The sequence below is a fragment of the Hypomesus transpacificus genome, chromosome 23 (assembly GCF_021917145.1).
Source record: "Hypomesus transpacificus isolate Combined female chromosome 23, fHypTra1, whole genome shotgun sequence".
Taxonomy (NCBI): domain Eukaryota; kingdom Metazoa; phylum Chordata; class Actinopteri; order Osmeriformes; family Osmeridae; genus Hypomesus; species Hypomesus transpacificus.
Window position 1 is genome coordinate 20,665,574 of NC_061082.1, and position 21,512 is coordinate 20,687,085.

At 42.2% G+C, this 21,512-nt stretch overlaps 1 protein-coding gene across 1 annotated transcript; it reads left to right on the forward strand.

The window, feature by feature from the left end:
- Positions 1-2,632: 2,632 nt before the first annotated feature.
- nr4a2a (nuclear receptor subfamily 4, group A, member 2a) lies at positions 2,633-7,862 on the forward strand. Its single transcript, XM_047047143.1, has 8 exons — positions 2,633-2,738; positions 3,193-3,300; positions 3,560-4,431; positions 5,000-5,129; positions 5,326-5,489; positions 5,861-6,063; positions 6,222-6,400; positions 6,505-7,862. Exons 3-8 carry the CDS (start codon positions 3,562-3,564, stop codon positions 6,759-6,761), a joined length of 1,803 nt encoding a protein of 600 aa, XP_046903099.1. The 5' UTR covers positions 2,633-2,738; positions 3,193-3,300; positions 3,560-3,561; the 3' UTR covers positions 6,762-7,862.
- Positions 7,863-21,512: the final 13,650 nt, after the last annotated feature.

A 21,512-nucleotide genomic window follows, 5' to 3' on the forward strand; every position in this document is an offset into this window, starting at 1 on the left:
GCTCGGGTGTGTGTTTGTAGCTATGGATTGAAGCAGATGCTGACCTTTTCAGGACTTCCGTGCACTATCTTCCAAATGGGCGCAAGGGATGCCTCCACAGTGTTCTCAAACATGGGATGTTTCAATGTATAATATAATAGCCTAAGTTAGATAATGTATATTTCACTGTGAAATGTAATGACTAATAAACACAGTCTCTAATCCTATTCTTACCGTAATTCCCACATTGAATAACTATACACTGATGATGACATCAAGTTACAAGGAACTCATTATAGATTACAGATCCCTCTGTCAAACGCCCCCTACCCCCTCTCCACATGGGCACATACACACCCCTACACACAACCACACGCACACAAACACACACATACACACAAACACACACAGACACCGATTGGCAATGTCAGTCTTCATTCCACTGAACATGTTAAATATATCATCTTTAGGAAATAACGTTGATAAGATTAGGCCCAGCTCCCCAATTTCAAATGATTGTCAATTAATTGTGCATCTAAATGAGGCACCTAATCATTCTACAGTAAAATGGGCAATTAAACTGCTAATTGTGTTTTCATTCTAAACTTTAATTGTTTAATGGATAACAGCAGATTAGGGGCATCAATCGACCAGTCAATTTACTATACTACCTTTCTGTATAAAGTTGTTCAGATTAACGCAGGAATTGGTAAGTGAATCCATTTTAACAAGTGAATTTGTTAAAATAATATACCTAATATACCTTTATTACATCAAAATGTCACTTTCGGTTTGGACTGAAGAAAACCTACGTTTTTAAGAAAACACGTGACCATACAAAAAAAGTGACCATAGAAAACACATTACCATTTCTGTCAAAATAAGATTGTGAAAGATGTCTGGTACGATGAACTGAGTTTACAGTGCAGTGGGTTGCAAACATTGCAGACCATAGGCTAAGATCCTTGTCCATCACTGATATAGATATAAATACTCAGTGCATGTTACATCATCTTCCAAATAATATTCTGGTCATCTGTTTTCATTGTTTTTATTGTTTCTGAGCAGCGAGAAGTTCAGACCATATTTTTATATAGTTTATTACATGATCCAAAAGCGATGCACTACATATTTTCATCTATAAGTCAAGTATGCCTAGTTGATTTTAACTTTAAAAGTGTTGAATCTTGTTCAAACCAAACCGCCATGCGTTTCTCAACGCTATACATGTAGGGGAATATGTGGATCTATGGGAGATGAACAATAGTGTCCTCTAGAGGTGAGCATAATCATGCATTGTTGTTCACAGTTTTATTTATTTGCCTTTGCCCATGGAATCCCTTGGCTGCATGACACACGTCACTCACTATTACAGTGTAATTAATGGATTCATTAATTCTGTTGAATATATATTGGCCTTAGTTCATAGTAAACTGAAGCAGATAGGCCTACACATACTTTTTCTTTGTCTTTATTAGTTTTACCGAATCCGCCCTGGAATATGGACTCCGGTTTAGGCCCTGGACGGGTGTGTGTGTTTGCGTGCGTGAGGGTGGGTGGGTGGGTGGGCGCGCGCAGCGTAAATGTGAATATGTGCGCGTGTGTGTGAGTGAGGTAGAGAGAAAAAGAGAGAGAGAGAGTCTGTGTTATTTTAAATATCTAGTTTGTGATCTAGTTTCGTATTATAAAAGCACAAGAACAATAGGGCCTGGACTATTTCTGGACTTGACTGTTGACTGCGTCAAGGCCCGTGTTTTCTGCGTCACTCTCCATTCTGGCCGCCACTATCGCGCTTCCCTCTCTCAGGACTAAATTGGCTCACCCGTGACAACTGACTATACCCCACAGTTAATGAGCCTTCCTTCTTCTCTGTCCATGCCTTACTTTGGAAAAATGGCTGAAATCATTTGAATAGGTAGGCCCCACACACCCACACGATTATGAGGTCTATATTTGGAGTCCAATTGAAATAGGCGAGTTCTGTTGAAAGATGACGGCGAATAATATTGACCCACTGTTTCATTATCTAACTGAACAGGTGTAAGTGCACCAACAATCACAGCTATATCCTCCATAACTGACTGGTGGTTGGGCACTTTTGAACAAACAAATCACGGATACAGTGTTTTAGTAACACTAAATAATCACTCATATTGACAAAAGAAAAACATCAAATGCACATAACAGACCAACGGAAAGGGATATGTCTCATATGTGGGGTTAGCAGGCAGAACCTAACAACTTGTCACAAACCTAAATACATCAAATAACAAAGGATATAGTGGATCAGGTCAGAGGTAACACAAAATAAACATACAAAAAGTGTAATTTCACGCTTTTATACGGTTCAGTCATATTGATTTCCATACAATTATGTTATATCATGTACTGCATAGCTGATTATGTGCTTTCCATAGTGAGAGCAGTATAGTGGAACACAGGCTGGGTGAGAACCATACCCTTCTGCATCTGGATGTGGACGACGTTCCGAAACGGATTGGTGCATGTCACTGTCGACGCAGATGACGTTCTGCTGTGAAACACGTGGGCCGCTGAGCCCACAGCTCACATAAACAAAGGCACATTGGGCTGACGGAGTAGTCGATGCTTGTGTAGCGCTCAGTGCTCGGAGAGTCACACCGATTACTTGGTATTGTAGGCTGTCCTCTTTCAAGCTTTGGAGCTTAAACAGATATTCATGAAAACCGTCCACATGCTTAATGCATGGATTGTCAACCACGTTTCTGATGTGAAAGAAGGTGAGCTTATTTCGTTTTTTACATATTATGTGTCAGGAGTCAGATTTGGCTCTGCAAGCTAGAGTTGACCATTCCAAAAACTAAACAAAAAACACATTGTACTGCTCGGTACTTGTGTGCTTAGAATGGATACATATGACCAGATTCACAATCTCGGCATTTATGGGAGAAGTTCCGAAAGACTTGCTTGTACTGACGCGCGCTTTGGTCTGTTCCGCAAAGAGCAAACTTCCAGCAGCTGTAACTGATCAACTTTGTTCGTTTAAAATGTTTTTAAAAATTCTTCGGAATGTAGCTTCTCTCACAGATTAAATGTGGGACGTGCATGTTTATATTTGACTGGATGTCAAGCCTAGGTGTGCGTAAATGACAGATTCTTGACGATTTCTTGGATTCATTCTCTGATGGAATAGCATTTCCAAGGAACATAAATCAAAGTTATCTATTTCATTAGGGGAAGATTCCTGAAAAGAGACGCTTTCTTGAAACCGGAATCCCATACAACATCTGTCAGCTTTAGCTACCCAATTCAAGTGTCACCGAAAAACAGTAAAGACGTAAGGTACGAACTTCTAGATTCTATTTTCACACAAGACACATCACATTTAGCCCAGAATCTATCCAGACAGTTCCGATTAAAGACAGAGTAAATTAATTTAACTGTTACTTTAATATCTTGAAACACGCGTAATTGTTAATAATGCTCAATTGTACAATGCAGAACCATAATTAATTTGTATTGTACTGTTGATGAATCAATAATGTGAAGCTTAATTTAGAAAGTTTGTGGAAATGAAAAACGGTGCCACTTTCCTTTCCAGCCATGCCCTGCGTCCAGGCTCAGTATGGGTCATCACCTCAAGGAGCCAGTCCTGCTTCCCAGAGCTACAGCTACCACGCCGCCGGAGAGTACAGCTGCGACTTCTTAACACCTGAGTTTGTTAAGTTTAGTATGGACCTGACCAACACTGAGATCACTGCCACAACGTCTCTCCCTAGTTTCAGCACGTTCATGGACAACTATAACACAGGTTACGACGTTAAACCGCCCTGTCTGTATCAAATGCCCCACTCTGGAGAGCAGTCCTCCATCAAGGTCGAGGACGTCCAGATGCACAGCTATCATCAGCAGACCCACCTGCCTCCGCAGTCAGAAGACATGATGACCCACTCCGGGCCCATGTACTTCAAGCCCTCCTCACCTCACGCCCCGAGTACGCCAAACTTCCAGGTCCAACCCAATCACATGTGGGAGGATCCTGGCTCTCTTCACAGCTTTCATCAGAACTATGTGGCGGCGACGACTCACATGATAGAACAGCGCAAAAACCCGGTGTCAAGGCTTTCATTATTCTCCTTCAAACAGTCCCCTCCCGGTACCCCTGTGTCGAGTTGCCAGATGCGATTCGATGGCCCACTGCACGTTTCAATGAGCCACGACAACTCCGGTGGACACCGTGGCTTGGATAGCCAGAGCTTCGCGGTGCCGAGTGCCATTAGGAAACAAGCTGGCCTCGCGTTTCCCCACTCCCTGCAGCTGGGGCACGGGCACCAGTTGATGGACAGCCAAGTTCCATCGCCCCCGTCCAGAGGATCTCCATCAAACGAGGGTCTGTGCGCAGTGTGTGGGGACAATGCCGCTTGCCAGCATTATGGAGTGCGAACCTGCGAGGGGTGTAAAGGATTTTTTAAGGTGAGCTTTCGTTAAATACCAGTTTGTGTTGTTATTACAATTTCGTTAGCATTTTTTTCATAATTGTCTCAGGTGGAAAAAAGCGGAGGCCCGTTTTTGTCAGCATTTGTGAAGGATAAAAATAGGCCCGGTTATTGTAATGGTATTGTTTTGTAAAACATGATAACATTTGTAGTCACATATAGGCATTATAAAAATTAATGTCAACTATGTGTCATAGTGTGTCCATTTGTTATGGTGGTGATTGTGCAATATGATAAAGATCACTGTAATAGGCTATCTTGTACCTGAGCACTTGAAAGAAGTCACAGTGGCAAATGTGGAAGGTCACTTTATTTCAGACCTTAGTTTAAAAATCAAAACGTATGTTTTTATAAAAAGCCGGTCTCGGAGGCACGGTAAAATATGAATGGCCACGGAATTGTATTTATCCAAACGGTACTTTACATATATTAACTCTAGAAGCGCGTACTGAGCAGTTATACAATATCAACCGTGTTTTAAAGCGCAGCCTGAATTTGTGGAAACTCTGTTACCTATTCTGAAAATATTAATTTTTATTTTGCAGCGCACCGTTCAGAAAAATGCTAAATACGTGTGCTTAGCGAACAAAAACTGTCCTGTGGATAAACGCAGAAGAAACCGGTGTCAATACTGCCGTTTCCAAAAGTGCCTTGTCGTTGGAATGGTGAAAGAAGGTAAGGGAAGGCTACTTTGTTGGTATTTGTCTGCAGGCAGGCTGGCATCAGCTGCGCGCAAAAGAGCAATTTGACTCCCCCAGTCAATGTTAATCTTTCACTCTTTTCAAAGCTGACATTTAGATTTTTTTTTATTTTGCGCAGTACAATTTGCTTATTACATGGCCTTCATATTGTATTTTATTTTTCTTAAAAGTTGTTCGAACTGCAAGTCTAAAGGGCCGAAGAGGCCGCCTGCCATCCAAACCCAAGAGTCCCCAGGACCCCGCCCCGCCGTCACCGCCCGTCAGCCTCATCAGCGCGCTCGTGAGAGCCCATGTAGACTCCAACCCCTCCATGTCTGCCTTGGACTATTCAAGAGTGAGTATAAAAAGATTCAAATTCTGTCACATATTGTGTAGAAAGAGACACCGAAACATTTCTGTTGACTTATACCGTCATCAGACAACTCACTAACAACACAGAGAATGGCCTCACTGATTTAGGTGTCCAGTCAACTTACAATTTATGGACAAAGTTTTGTGCGAGACATTGTGCACTGCTAACTTTGTCAGGCTTTTTAAAGTGGCATATTTTACTAAGAAAATTGCTTTGGAATAGAGAACTCAATAAAAAGAAGACATGAATTTAATAGTATAAAAGCACTCCCCCCTCCTAGAAATAGGCTTTGCAATTTCACGGGTTATATATTTTAAAGGACCTCATTAAGTCCTGTTTAAATTAAATTCCAGTTTCAGGCTAACCCTGACTACCAAATGACTGGAGACGACACACAGCACATCCAGCAGTTCTATGATCTCCTGACCGGCTCCATGGAGATTATCCGGGGTTGGGCCGAAAAGATCCCCGGGTTTCCTGATCTACCGAGGCAGGATCAGGATCTTCTTTTCGAATCCGCCTTCTTGGAACTCTTCGTTCTGCGTCTCGCATACAGGTAAGCCGCGTAATTATGAAGTAACCTCGACTATAATGACAATCTACCCCCTTCAAGCTCCACTGCTTTGGATTTTATTGTCTACCCAATAATTAGGAGCCTCTTAAATCCCCATTTATTGCTCAAAGTAATTAATGACACCATGTTATTAATTGCAGGTCCAACTCAGTGGAAGGCAAACTGATCTTCTGCAGCGGAGTGGTCTTGCACAGGCTTCAGTGCGTGCGCGGATTTGGAGAGTGGATAGACTCGATTGTGGAGTTTTCCTCCAACCTGCAGAGCATGAATATAGACATATCAGCATTCTCCTGCATCGCCGCCCTGGCTATGGTTACAGGTGCGTAAATAACCTTTAGTTAATCACAGTTGCGTCAGAATTGAATAGGCTCTCCAACATTATTTAAAGAGTTTTAAGTAATTTTTGCTATATTAATATTACAGAGCGACATGGGCTGAAGGAACCCAAGAGAGTTGAGGATCTTCAAAACAAGATAGTGAACTGCCTAAAAGACCAAGTGACATTCAATGGCGGAGGCTTGAATCGGCCGAACTACTTGTCAAAACTTTTGGGCAAGCTGCCCGAACTCCGCACGCTATGTACACAAGGTCTGCAGCGCATCTTCTACTTAAAACTCGAAGACTTAGTCCCTCCGCCAGCAATAATTGACAAACTTTTTCTTGACACACTACCGTTTTAAATTGACACTTGACCATTAACGAGACCTCAACGAACTTCCACAGACTCGGTTTGAGTCAGCCTGACAGATTTTTAAGATTTTATCTCTGAATATTTGCAAGCTCCGTATAGGCTTATAGAACAACGATGCCAGATACTTTGTGAGGATCTATAAAATAGATGCAAAGAAGAAAGAGAGGAATTTGAGCTCCCTGGTTAATTTTCTTTCATGTGATGAATTATTGTGAGTAGGGAAACGAACGGCCCACTCCGGGGAAACTTCTCCCCATGGACTTCTCGACAAAGTTAAAACTGTCTTGCAACTTATATTCCTTCTTGTTTACTAATCAGCTCCATTATCTGCTCCAATGATAATGCGTATTCAGATGTAATATATTCCATTTATATATACACATATATGATAGATTATGTGATGCGTCCAATGCGTCAGTTTATAACACGTGTACAAAGTTTGTTACGATGACAACATTTAATTTTCTTTGTTTTAATGACTCGTGCCTATGTGTTTCTGCCAGGATCCCACGGTTTGAAAATATTCCGAAAAGACAACGCATGTTGTAGTTTTTTTTTATAGGCACTTGCTATCGAGGTGATGTTGTCTATATTACACATGATATTCCGGACACTATGTAGTCTGCTAGATTTGATAAGGATTCGTAGTACTGGCACACCTTTTATGTACGACGGATATGTAGACACGTATCTCCATCTGTATAGACAATATGTAGACACGTATCTCCATCTGTATAGACAATGAGGGACCCATGGTGTTTGTAAACCTGTCAGACATTCCTTGTTTGTACGTGTTGTAAGTATTGTTGCTGTTGAATATAAACGTTTCTCTATATTTATTATTTCTATGTTGCCAAAAGCTAAATTAAGCATGGTGCCATTTAAATGATTTCAAACCATCTGAATTCCTACTGAGCACGTTGTCTATGTTCTATGTCTTATAGACGTCTAGATAGTTATAATTTAAACACATCTGAAAATGAAAAACGCATCATAACAGGTTGATGAGTGTATGGTACATCTTTATCACGGTGTATCATGGTGTAATAATATTAGGCTATTGCAATGCATTTGGTGCCGAATTCCAAAAGCTTAGAGAGAAAGAGATATTTAATGTTTACAAATAAAACTTTTAAAATCAAATTCCCTTGCAAAACAATTTCTCTTATCTGACTTTATTCAATAACTATGGCTAGACTAAACGAAACTAATTAAATTCAAAATATGGTTGGAAAAATATCCAAAGCCTGTAGCGTTTAGGCCACGTTTGTTCTATGAACGGGCGCGTTAGTTATTTCAATATATTTAAAGCGTGAAAAGTTTCAGAGTGTGGTTGTACTTGATCTTTGATTTTTGGAACCGGCCATGTTGCTCAAATTTTACGTGCCTAATCAAACAAATAAGTTGCTTAATTTACAAGTAAAGGCTATGGTAAAGCCTATAATCAACTTCTAAATCCGCCGTCTAATGGCGTTGGCTATTCACAAATGATTAATCCTTCTGTCTAACTAGTAGGCTGTAATATTCAATATTGTAGATGGAAAAGAGAAAACTGGGTACACCGCTGCGTTTAAGAAGTAGGCATACTGAAGGCTACTGAATCACGTCTGTATTGAGAATAAGGAGACGGACTAGACGGCCTGGAAACATTCAGTTATTTGTCAGTTGGTGGGGCCACCTATTTCTACATAACATGGTGATCACGCTAAATAATATTCGTTCTCCATACCTAAAGCCTGTCCAGCCAACCTATGTTGTCTTTGCTTCATCCTGCTTTTTAATAGAAGGGAAAGCATGTTATTAAAAATGTTATACTGTAGCAGTGTTCAAATTAGGCAACACATGTATTTGATTATCGTTGAATCGAAATGACTTTTACAATTGACAGAAGGGCAGGCATAGGCTACTACTGAGATATATAAGCTTTTTGGTATGTGTACCAGATGAAAATAAGATAGATTAAATATACGAAGTTCGGCTAATGTGATCTTTTTTAGTGATAGTTAAAACGAAGATGAACAATGACGGATGCTTTTGTATCATAACTCACCCTAACTAATATTGTGAATAATATCAGAACTATTCCCAGTTCCTCGAGTCCAGTTGCAGGGCTTTAGTCTAACCTTCACACGGAGTCAATGAGCCACGCAGGGCACGCTGACTAAATGCCATTGTGCCAGTAGTTCTGCATGGCAAGTTTGAGGGAAAAGAAAAAACGGTTAAAATCGATGTATTATTTTGACGATCAAGGACAAATAAACACTTCATAAAAAATCTTTGATTTCAAAGGATGTAATTTCACTGGCTATTTCAAATAGCTTAAGTTCCTTTTTTTTCAAGACTTGTTTCTGTCTCGACAACATCCTAACTGTAGTCTGAACCCACCTGGGAATGTAACTTTCCTGCCGCGGTATTCCAGATCCAGCATATCTCTGTCAACAGATATATAGGGCCTCCACAACTGTGACGGCGATTCTTCCTGTATTGTATCCTCTGTTTGACATGTAGGCTATTATAACTTTGAATTAGGCTACTGGAGGGTGTTTTCTAGTGATATGTATTTGCTGTAACCTAATCGTTTACTATAGCAACTTTTCATTATTGATGCTGTTTAGAACACCGCCGCGTTAGTTTCGTTGGAATTCTGTAGCAATGTCAAATCTCATTCACTTCAATGTCTCCCAAAAGAAAAGTGACGTCAGTCTCCGAGGCTATGTCTGGGACCTCCACAATGATCCGATATTTATCATATCATTAAACTGGCAGTAACAGCTTCAACTGAAGGTTCCAGGCAGGAGGCAATAAATTGTCAAAAAAATTATTTCGTAAATGCAAATGTACTAATTGTAAGACAAATTCGTATTAAATTCAGAACCGGTTTGCTGACATTTAACAGATCTGTTAAAAGGGTGCTTTGCAATGCCATGACACAAGTTCATTTAATGTTGACTCGAACGATAGTTTGGTTTGAATTTCGCCACACAATAAAAATGACACATGTATGTAGCAAACACTTCTGACAGTCGTTGTGCATGATTATACATATTAGGGTACTTTAAGTCAAAAGTCATTTAGATCTCACAGTTTAATTTCCCCATTCTTGACATCAATGGTGGTTTTTACGTCCTCGCAGAAAGTCTTTGTAGACTTAATAATCCAACATGACTTTATGTGTCGGCACAAAGAAATACAGTAGCAGGAAGTGCCGTTCTAGATAAGTACCTACAGGATCCTGCCTGGTCAGAGAGGAATTAAGACAAAGCTAGTAGTCTCAGAGATAAGTAGAACAAAAATAGCTCCCTAACCTCCTCGAAAAGAGGCGGAATTGTGCCCCAAAGGTCCGCTGCTAAGTGCTCGCACAGGTAGTGAGAAAGCCTCCAAATTATAAGGGTACATCACATCCAGCGAGAGTGCTAGTTCATAGGGGCCACCATTAACTCATTCAGGCCTGCAAGGCATGCAAGTCAACTGCTATACTTGAACGTTTCCCGTTTCTAGAGTGTTCTCTCAACTCTGAGCTATCCATTTAATCTTTCTTTGGGTTTGTCTAAGGCAGCGAGGGTGCAGAACCGGTATTGTTGCAATGCCATGTGATGTGATAACGTAGGCCTAAAGATAACAATTTAATTTAGTAACACAAAGTAAAAAAAAACAAACGATATCGTCATAGATTCATGACTGATTTTGCGCAAATGTTATGTTCTAAAACTAAATAGCTGTCAAGAGCTGTTAAAGACTTGTGTTGTTTCAGGTATGGAATGGTCCTTGACAGACTTACTCCAGAATGTGACGTTATCAAACCGAATCTCTATTCCCCAGGTTGTCCTGGTCCAACGTTACACGACGCCAGCTGGCAGCTGTTGTTCTGCTTGGCAGATGTTCCGTTGGGCTTATGGGCCTGTGGTTGCCAACTGTACATTCAGGACCGAAAAGGATCTGAAGTGATGCAAAAATGATGATTCATTCTGCCCACTGACCCCTGAGGAACCTGTAACGTGTGAAAACAGAGACATGTCAAGTTAGGAGTTAGGTTCACACTATAGTCGTGTTAGGAGTTAAGTTCTATAAGAAACCAGGATAACTTAACACGTGTTGGCCACATTACCATGTCACTATAACACTGTAAAAACATGACAATGAACAACAAACAATAAACATCACCTTTAATCAGGTCATATATTACAAAGGATGAAAAGAGCATTCTTCCCCCTCCAATTCTAACCATCTTCTACAGAGGCACTATAGAGAGCATACTAACCAACTGCATCTCTGTTTGGTATGGAGCTTGCTGTGCCTTTGACAGGAAGTCCCTGCAGAGGGTGGAGAGGACAGTGGAGAAAATCATTGGGTCCTCACTTCCTCCCATACAGGATACTGCAAAGAAGCACTGTCTGACCAGGGCTCACAACATGCTACATGCTACATTTGCTACATTTACATTTAGCAGACGCTCTTATCCAGAGCGACTTACAGTAAGTACAGGGACATTTCCCCCGAGGCAAGTAGGATGAAGAGCCTTGCCCAAGGACACAACATCATGTGGCACGGCGGGTAATCGATCCAGCAACCTTCTGATTACTAGCCCGACTCCCTCACCGCTCAGCCATCTGACTCCCACAACATCAATAAGGACACCTCCCAACCGCACCATGGACTGTTCTCACTGCTGAACTCTGGAAAGAGGTTCCGCAGCTTTCAATGCAAAACAGCCAGGTTCTGCAATAGCTTTATTCCACAAGCCATACGACTGCCGAACTTAAAATAACAATTCCCCCATCCCCCCTCCCATGCCCTTACAGGACTGCTTCACTGAACTTTGTAATTAGTTAGTATTTTTATAAAAACATTTGAATAGTATTTTTATACATAGATTAATATATATATATAAACTGGCTGCAATATTTGTAACATATATTTTAAACATAGGATTTATAGATAGAGTATATACCCACTTATTTATTTAAGCACATCACTGCACTATCCTGAGTCTATTGAAACAACATTTCGTTCTTTTTTTAATGTAAAGTGAAAACAAATGACAATAAAGATGACTACTACTACTCTTACTACTACTACTACCACTCTAATATATTGCCTTTTAGCAAGGGGACATTCCTTACAGATATATTTATTATGAAATCTGTTGAAATACTTTCTGTGGGAATAGTGAATGGTGCTAGGTAAACAAGAATACAATTAGAACTAGTGGGTAAACTTATCTCAGATAAATACGAGTACAGAGTAGTAAGATCACAGCAATCTGATTCTTTAAACAATCACTTACTGTCTGAGTCGGACAGTTTGTACAACTTGTGTTTATGTTTTGTACAGCCTACATGTAAACAGTTGTATCGAGCTCCTCTATCAGACAATGGTCCTCAAAGACATTTCACTCTAATGTTAATATTTTTCAGTGTGTCATCAATTTGGTCATTTTCCAGCTGCAGGAATATTTTTCTTTGGGCTTTCTCTGGGTTTCCCTTAGTTCTTCACTGCAGTCCTGTCAGATCCAAGTGTTTGCCTTGCTCTGCTCAGAACACAGTTTTGCTCTCATGACATATTAAGATCAACTCATGACTTGACTGACTTCAGTTTACGGTACATTCCATTAAATTAAAAGACTGACTTTCAAGAAGAGAGTCAAAATCAAACTGCCAGGTCTCTGTCTCTCTGCCTTTCAGCCTTTCTGTCTGCTTGTCTCCCTGTCAGCCTGTCTGTCTGCCACACCCCAGCTGGATCCTGTCTGTCTGCCAAAGCTCAGATTGATCCTTCCAGGCACTGAACAGACAATCAATTCACCAGTCATGTATGTCGGATGAAGGGAGGCAACAAGCCGAGAATGATGAGATCCCAACAGTCTCCTCTCCCAGCTCAGTCCTGACAGGCCAGGACAGGGACAGGCACACTAATCATTGGCAAAGTTCCTTTAAAAGAAGATTGACTGAATGTACTAGTCAGATCACTCATAAATATGTACTTGGTATTAAGCAGCTGTGTTGACTGTTGCTGTTATTGCACATTGATTTCTGATAGACGTTGTCAAATAATTGTTTCATGTGTGGCTAGCACGGCAACATCCATTAAGGCAACGCTTCAAGCCTGACTCCATTGGCCACAGGGAATCATTAATGTCATGAGATTGACTGGAGTGTTGTTGTCCAAAAACAGATTTTATATTTTTCGAAAATGGCTGAGATGAGATTGAAGAATTATACTGGACAGTTGGTTCTTCATGTAAATTGAACATATAATGATGACAATTCTGATTATTTCTGTAAACTGAATGACCATGTGCCAGTGAATCACGCTGTGTGGAGACAATCCTAGGAGAAACTCACACTGAAACTGAACACATGAACTGTGTCCTTTGACCTTATTGACAAAATAACATAGGAAATCTCCTTTATGGAAAGAGTTCATGTTTCCTATGGCAGACACATTTCCGATTCAATTAGTTTTAATGAAGCCGGCACTCACTGGTTACTCAAGGAGAAAAAAGCAGCACCAATGCATGATGGAAACAGAGCGCACAGTAAGCAGGGACAGATCACAGATCAGATCGTCACGTGAGACACCTGTGCTTCCATGCAGCAGGCGAGGGAGGCAGCGTAAAATATAAAATATCAATATAAATAAAAAATGAAAATATGAATATGAATGAGCAGCAGGAGTGGGCAACATAGTGCAAATGAGATAATGAGATAAAGGTGGCTTGTGTGTATTGCAATAGGTGTCGGATTTGTAATCCAATCCATTTGACTACTTACATAAATCGATACGAGATACAATGATCTGATGTGTACAGGTTCGTTTGGGAGTGTTTGATGTGACTGAGACAGAAAAAGTCTTGTGAATAGAAAACAGATTAGTACGTTCATGACCTCCTTTTTAGTGAACAAAAAAACCAGAACCAGCAAGTTGCGCTTCATGTTGTGATGATTAGATGTATGCATGGCTGCAGACCATCCCTTCCCATGATGTCATCATGGGAAATGTCAAAGTGCTCTGAAGCATTGGCTCGCCACCAACCAGAATTTGCCCTGAACCTGTGATACAATATTTTCTCATCCTCTTCGTACTGTCTGAACCACATCCGAACCAGTCCTGCATGTGTTATGTGTTGATGTAATGCTTTGAGGTTTTTGAACCAGTCCTGCATGTGTTATGTGTTGATGTAATGCTTTGAGGTTTTTGAACCAGTCCTGCATGTGTTATGTGTTGATGTAATGCTTTGAGGTTTTTGAACCAGTCCTGCATGTGTTATGTGTTGATGTAATGCTTTGAGGTTTTTGAACCAGTCCTGCATGTGTTATGTGTTGATGTAATGCTTTGAGGTTTTTGAACCAGTCCTGCATGTGTTATGTGTTGATGTAATGCTTTGAGGTTTTTGAACCAGTCCTGCATGTGTTATGTGTTGATGTAATGCTTTGAGGTTTTTGAGGCAGTCGGGTGTTTGTGGTTGTTTGTTTGTGAGCATGTGTGTGTGTCTTTGTATGGATATGGGTGTGTGTTTGTGTGTGTGGTCGTTACAGAGATGTGTAACTGGTGTGTGTTTGTGTGTGTGGTTGTTACAGAGATGTGTAACTGGTGTGTGTTTGTGTGTGTGGTTGTTACAGAGATGTGTAACTGGTGTGTGTTTGTGTGTGTGGTTGTTACAGAGATGTGTAACTGGTGTGTGTTTGTGTGTGTGGTCGTTACAGAGATGTGTAACTGGTGTGTGTTTGTGTGTGTGGTTGTTACAGAGATGTGTAACTGGTGTGTGTTTGTGTGTGTGGTCGTTACAGAGATGTGTAACTGGTGTGTGTTTGTGTGTGTGGTCGTTACAGAGATGTGTAACTGGTGTGTGTTTGTGTGTGTGGTTGTTACAGAGATGTGTAACTGGTGTGTGTTTGTGTGTGTGGTTGTTACAGAGATGTGTAACTGGTGTGTGTTTGTGTGTGTGGTTGTTACAGAGATGTGTAACTGGTGTGTGTTTGTGTGTGTGGTCGTTACAGAGATGTGTAACTGGTGTGTGTTTGTGTGTGTGGTTGTTACAGAGATGTGTAACTGGTGTGTGTTTGTGTGTGTGGTTGTTACAGAGATGTGTAACTGGTGTGTGTTTGTGTGTGTGGTTGTTACAGAGATGTGTAACTGGTGTGTGTTTGTGTGTGTGGTCGTTACAGAGATGTGTAACTGGTGTGTGTTTGTGTGTGTGGTTGTTACAGAGATGTGTAACTGGTGTGTGTTTGTGTGTGTGGTTGTTACAGAGATGTGTAACTGGTGTGTGTTTGTGTGTGTGGTTGTTACAGAGATGTGTAACTGGTGTGTGTTTGTGTGTGTGGTTGTTACAGAGATGTGTAACTGGTGTGTGTTTGTGTGTGTGGTTGTTACAGAGATGTGTAACTGGTGTGTGTTTGTGTGTGTGGTTGTTACAGAGATGTGTAACCGGTGTGTGTTTGTGTGTGTGGTTGTTACAGAGATGTGTAACTGGTGTGTGTTTGTGTGTGTGGTTGTTACAGAGATGTGTAACTGGTGTGTGTTTGTGTGTGTGGTTGTTACAGAGATGTGTAACCGGTGTGTGTTTGTGTGTGTGGTTGTTACAGAGATGTGTAACTGGTGTGTGTTTGTGTGTGTGGTTGTTACAGAGATGTGTAACTGGTGTGTGTTTGTGTGTATGGTTGTTACAGAGATGTGTAACTGGTGTGTGTTTGTGTGTGTGGTTGTTACAGAGATGTGTAACTGGTGTGTGTTTGTGTGTGTGGTCGTTACAGAGATGTGTAACTGGTGTGTGTTTGTGTGTGTGGTTGTTACAGAGATGTGTAACTGGTGTGTGTTTGTGTGTGTGGTTGTTACAGAGATGTGTAACTGGTGTGTGTTTGTGTGTGTGGTTGTTACAGAGATGTGTAACTGGTGTGTGTTTGTGTGTGTGGTTGTTACAGAGATGTGTAACCGGTGTGTGTTTGTGTGTGTGGTTGTTACAGAGATGTGTAACTGGTGTGTGTTTGTGTGTGTGGTTGTTACAGAGATGTGTAACTGGTGTGTGTTTGTGTGTGTGGTTGTTACAGAGATGTGTAACTGATGTGTGTTTGTGTGTGTGGTTGTTACAGAGATCTGTAACTGGTGTGTGTTTGTGTGTGTGGTTGTTACAGAGATGTGTAACCGGTGTGTGTTTGTGTGTGTGGTTGTTACAGAGATGTGTAACTGGTGTGTGTTTGTGTGTGTGGTTGTTACAGAGATGTGTAACTGGTGTGTGTTTGTGTGTGTGGTTGTTACAGAGATGTGTAACTGGTGTGTGTTTGTGTGTGTGGTTGTTACAGAGATGTGTAACTGGTGTGTGTTTGTGTGTGTGGTTGTTACAGAGATGTGTAACTGGTGTGTGTTTGTGTGTGTGGTTGTTACAGAGATGTGTAACCGGTGTGTGTTTGTGTGTGTGGTTGTTACAGAGATGTGTAACTGGTGTGTGTTTGTGTGTGTGGTTGTTACAGAGATGTGTAACTGGTGTGTGTTTGTGTGTGTGGTTGTTACAGAGATGTGTAACTGGTGTGTGTTTGTGTGTGTGGTTGTTACAGAGATGTGTAACTGGTGTGTGTTTGTGTGTGTGGTCGTTACAGAGATGTGTAACTGGTGTGTGTTTGTGTGTGTGGTTGTTACAGAGATGTGTAACTGGTGTGTGTTTGTGTGTGTGGTTGTTACAGAGATGTGTAACTGGTGTGTGTTTGTGTGTGTGGTTGTTACAGAGATGTGTAACTGGTGTGTGTTTGTGTGTGTGGTTGTTACAGAGATGTGTAACCGGTGTGTGTTTGTGTGTGTGGTTGTTACAGAGATGTGTAACTGGTGTGTGTTTGTGTGTGTGGTTGTTACAGAGATGTGTAACTGGTGTGTGTTTGTGTGTGTGGTTGTTACAGAGATGTGTAACTGGTGTGTGTTTGTGTGTGTGGTTGTTACAGAGATGTGTAACTGGCGTGTGTTTGTGTGTGTGGTCGTTACAGAGATGTGTAACCGGTGTGTGTTTGTGTGTGTGGTTGTTACAGAGATGTGTAACTGGTGTGTGTTTGTGTGTGTGGTTGTTACAGAGATGTGTAACTGGTGTGTGTTTGTGTGTGTGGTTGTTACAGAGATGTGTAACTGGTGTGTGTTTGTGTGTGTGGTTGTTACAGAGATGTGTAACTGGTGTGTGTTTGTGTGTGTGGTTGTTACAGAGATGTGTAACCGGTGTGTGTTTGTGTGTGTGGTTGTTACAGAGATGTGTAACTGGTGTGTGTTTGTGTGTGTGGTTGTTACAGAGATGTGTAACTGGTGTGTGTTTGTGTGTGTGGTTGTTACAGAGATGTGTAACTGGTGTGTGTTTGTGTGTGTGGTCGTTACAGAGATGTGTAACTGGTGTGTGTTTGTGTGTGTGGTCGTTACAGAGATGTGTAACTGGTGTGTGTTTGTGTGTGTGGTTGTTACAGAGATGTGTAACTGGTGTGTGTTTGTGTGTGTGGTTGTTACAGAGATGTGTAACCGGTGTGTGTTTGTGTGTGTGGTTGTTACAGAGATGTGTAACCGGTGTGTGTTTGTGTGTGTGGTTGTTACAGAGATGTGTAACCGGTGTGTGTTTGTGTGTGTGGTTGTTACAGAGATGTGTAACCGGTGTGTGTTTGTGTGTGTGGTTGTTACAGAGATGTGTAACTGGTGTGTGTTTGTGTGTGTGGTTGTTACAGAGATGTGTAACTGGTGTGTGTTTGTGTGTGTGGTTGTTACAGAGATGTGTAACTGGTGTGTGTTTGTGTGTGTGGTTGTTACAGAGATGTGTAACCGGTGTGTGTTTGTGTGTGTGGTTGTTACAGAGATGTGTAACCGGTGTGTGTTTGTGTGCGTGGTTGTTACAGAGATGTGTAACTGGTGTGTGTTTGTGTGTGTGGTTGTTACAGAGATGTGTAACTGGTGTGTGTTTGTGTGTGTGGTTGTTACAGAGATGTGTAACTGGTGTGTGTTTGTGTGTGTGGTTGTTACAGAGATGTGTAACTGGTGTGTGTTTGTGTGCGTGGTTGTTACAGAGATGTGTAACTGGTGTGTGTTTGTGTGTGTGGTTGTTACAGAGATGTGTAACTGGTGTGTGTTTGTGTGTGTGGTTGTTACAGAGATGTGTAACTGGTGTGTGTTTGTGTGTGTGGTTGTTACAGAGATGTGTAACTGGTGTGTGTTTGTGTGTGTGGTTGTTACAGAGATGTGTAACCGGTGTGTGTTTGTGTGTGTGGTCGTTACAGAGATGTGTAACTGGTGTGTGTTTGTGTGTGTGGTCGTTACAGAGATGTGTAACTGGTGTGTGTTTGTGTGTGTGGTTGTTACAGAGATGTGTAACTGGTGTGTGTTTGTGTGTGTGGTTGTTACAGAGATGTGTAACTGGTGTGTGTTTGTGTGCGTGGTTGTTACAGAGATGTGTAACTGGTGTGTGTTTGTGTGTGTGGTTGTTACAGAGATGTGTAACTGGTGTGTGTTTGTGTGTGTGGTTGTTACAGAGATGTGTAACTGGTGTGTGTTTGTGTGTGTGGTTGTTACAGAGATGTGTAACTGGTGTGTGTTTGTGTGTGTGGTTGTTACAGAGATGTGTAACCGGTGTGTGTTTGTGTGTGTGGTTGTTACAGAGATGTGTAACTGGTGTGTGTTTGTGTGTGTGGTCGTTACAGAGATGTGTAACTGGTGTGTGTTTGTGTGTGTGGTTGTTACAGAGATGTGTAACTGGTGTGTGTTTGTGTGTGTGGTTGTTACAGAGATGTGTAACTGGTGTGTGTTTGTGTGTGTGGTCGTTACAGAGATGTGTAACTGGTGTGTGTTTGTGTGTGTGGTTGTTACAGAGATGTGTAACTGGTGTGTGTTTGTGTGTGTGGTTGTTACAGAGATGTGTAACTGGTGTGTGTTTGTGTGTGTGGTCGTTACAGAGATGTGTAACTGGTGTGTGTTTGTGTGTGTGGTTGTTACAGAGATGTGTAACTGGTGTGTGTTTGTGTGTGTGGTTGTTACAGAGATGTGTAACTGGTGTGTGTTTGTGTGTGTGGTCGTTACAGAGATGTGTAACTGGTGTGTGTTTGTGTGTGGTCGTTACAGAGATGTGTAACTGGTGTGTGTTTGTGTGTGTGGTTGTTACAGAGATGTGTAACTGGTGTGTGTCATCCCTGCCCACCGGAGAGAGACTCTTTAGGAAACAAAGAACAAGGAGTCTGTTGACTTCACCTCTTCCAAACCCTGTTCCTAAGGTCTTAGACATCCAACCCCAACCTTAACCTCTCAGTCCTGGTGATGAGGAGGGTTGAGGTTGTTCTATAAACAGCAGCCATGGTATTAGTGTGCACGTCTGAACTCAGAGTGTGTGTGACAGTGATCAGTTGTCAGACGGGCCGGCCGGCCGCTGTCTTCAGACAGAGGCTGAAGCTTGCCCCTGAGATATAGCAGCATCTTGGTCAAGTGGCACATCTGAATGCAAGGCCCCATGGCCACATCAAAGAAAACAGAGGAAACATTTTGGCCTGTTTTGACATGACAGTTTTTGAAAGTTCAAGCAGAAAACCAATTATAATGAGCACCACAAAGCCCCAAGGCCCAGGATGGCGTCCACAGACAGTAGAACCAGCCAGGGTGAAGAAAACAATAATACCTGCAGTAAGCTGCTGCTCAGATCCACACCTCACCACAGGTCTTATAAATACTGTATATTTGCTGTTGAGTTTCCAAGCAGCTGAGTTCGTGTACAAATCAAATCAAGTCAGGATTAGAAAGTAAAAGAGCATGGTTTAATGTAATCTATCCCACAGGAGTCATGGTCCGATTCATCAAACAAAGCTTACAAGCACACTAGCTGTATCTGACACTGTGCTGTTGCTACCTCTGGACGGCTGTATCTGACACTGTGCTGTTGCTACCTCTGGACGGCTGTATCTGAGACTGTGCTGTTGCTGGAGGCAGACATGCCTGAAATGAAATATGAAATATATCCATAGATGTTGCATGCGTGAGTGGTTTCCCCTCCTGTACTGGGAACCTGTGTGTCTGTGTGTGACACAGAGAGAGACAGAGAGAGAGAGAGTGTAGTTTCACGCATGCCTTTCTAATGCTTGCATGAGGCGTGAATGTATATAAGGATATGTTTGAAGAGTGAGATTGTTATGCAAACACATCGGTATGATGCATGCTGGGATGGAAGGGGGGGGCCCACATGCTCCCCAGGCTCATGTCTCTACTGAGCGCGTGCAGGGTAGAAGCCTTCCTGGGTCATTTTCCCAGAATGCACCACGTCTCTCTTCACAGCTGACCCTCAGAAAGCCCTCTCAGGGTGGGTCCTGGGGGGATGAGGGTGTGGTGTGTTGGGGGGGGGTGTGACACACATACACTCCTGACAGAGCAGCCAGCTTCCTCACCACACACTGCTCCACCACACACTGCTCTACCACACACTGCTCTACCACACGCCTGCTCTACCACACGCCTGCTCTACCACACGCCTGCTCTACCACACACTGCTCCACCACACACTGTTCTACCAAACACTGCTCTACCACACGCCTGCTCCACCACACGCCTGCTCTACCACACGCCTGCTCCACCACACACTGCTCCACCACACACTGTTCTACCAAACACTGCTCTACCACACGCCTGCTCCACCACACACTGCTCCACCACACACTGCTCTACCACACACTGTTCTACCAAACACTGCTCCACCACACACTGCTCCACCACACACTGTTCTACCACACACCTGCTCTACCACACACTGCTCCACCACACACTGCTCTACCACACACTGCTCTACCACACGCCTGCTCTACCACACGCCTGCTCCACCACACACTGCTCTACCACACACTGTTCTACCAAACACTGCTCCACCACACGCCTGCTCCACCACACACTGCTCTACCATACACCTGCTCTACCACACACTGCTCCACCACACACTGCTCTACCACACACTGCTCCACCACACACAGTACTCTACCACACACTGCTCCACCACACACTGCTCCACCACACACTGCTCTACCACACACTGCTCTACCAAACACTGCTCTACAGCACCACACAGTACTCTACCACACACTGCTCCACCACACACTGCTCCACCACACACTGCTCCACCACACAGTACTCTACCACACACTGCTCTATCACACAGTGCTCTACCATACACCTGCTCCACTTAAAATGTGTTTATGTTAAAGAAATGTTTTGCGTATTCATGAATATTCAGACATTGCAACATATCAAAAGTCTGAAAGTGATGGGAGATACAAGGAAGGTTCTGACAAAATAGGATGAATGTATAAACCCAAATTCCATAGCTTGGTTTTTCATGAAAGAGCTACCAAAAGGATGATCTCAGAGACATGTATCACCTGGAGAAGGTTCCGGTCAGTCGATCTAGTCAACCTAAAAGCACTGTGGAGAATATGGACTAGGGCCAGGAGATATTTTTCCCTACAAGAAGCCTGCAGAGAGAACAGTAGAATCAGTGACCTTCAAACAAGCTCTCCATCCACATAGAGAAGAGAAGACATGCACAATCCATCAAGAATGCACATGAACTTTCCTCTCCAAATGCTTCCCGGTTGAATAACAGTCAGTGGTTCAACTATGAATATTGCATATATAGTATACTCACAGGGCGGGGTGGCATTCGAATGGAGTTTGTGGAAAAGCACCTGAATTTTTATTTAAAAAAAACTTTAACAGCACTGTAGCGTATTTATGCATGAGAGTATATGTCAAAATATTTAGTTAA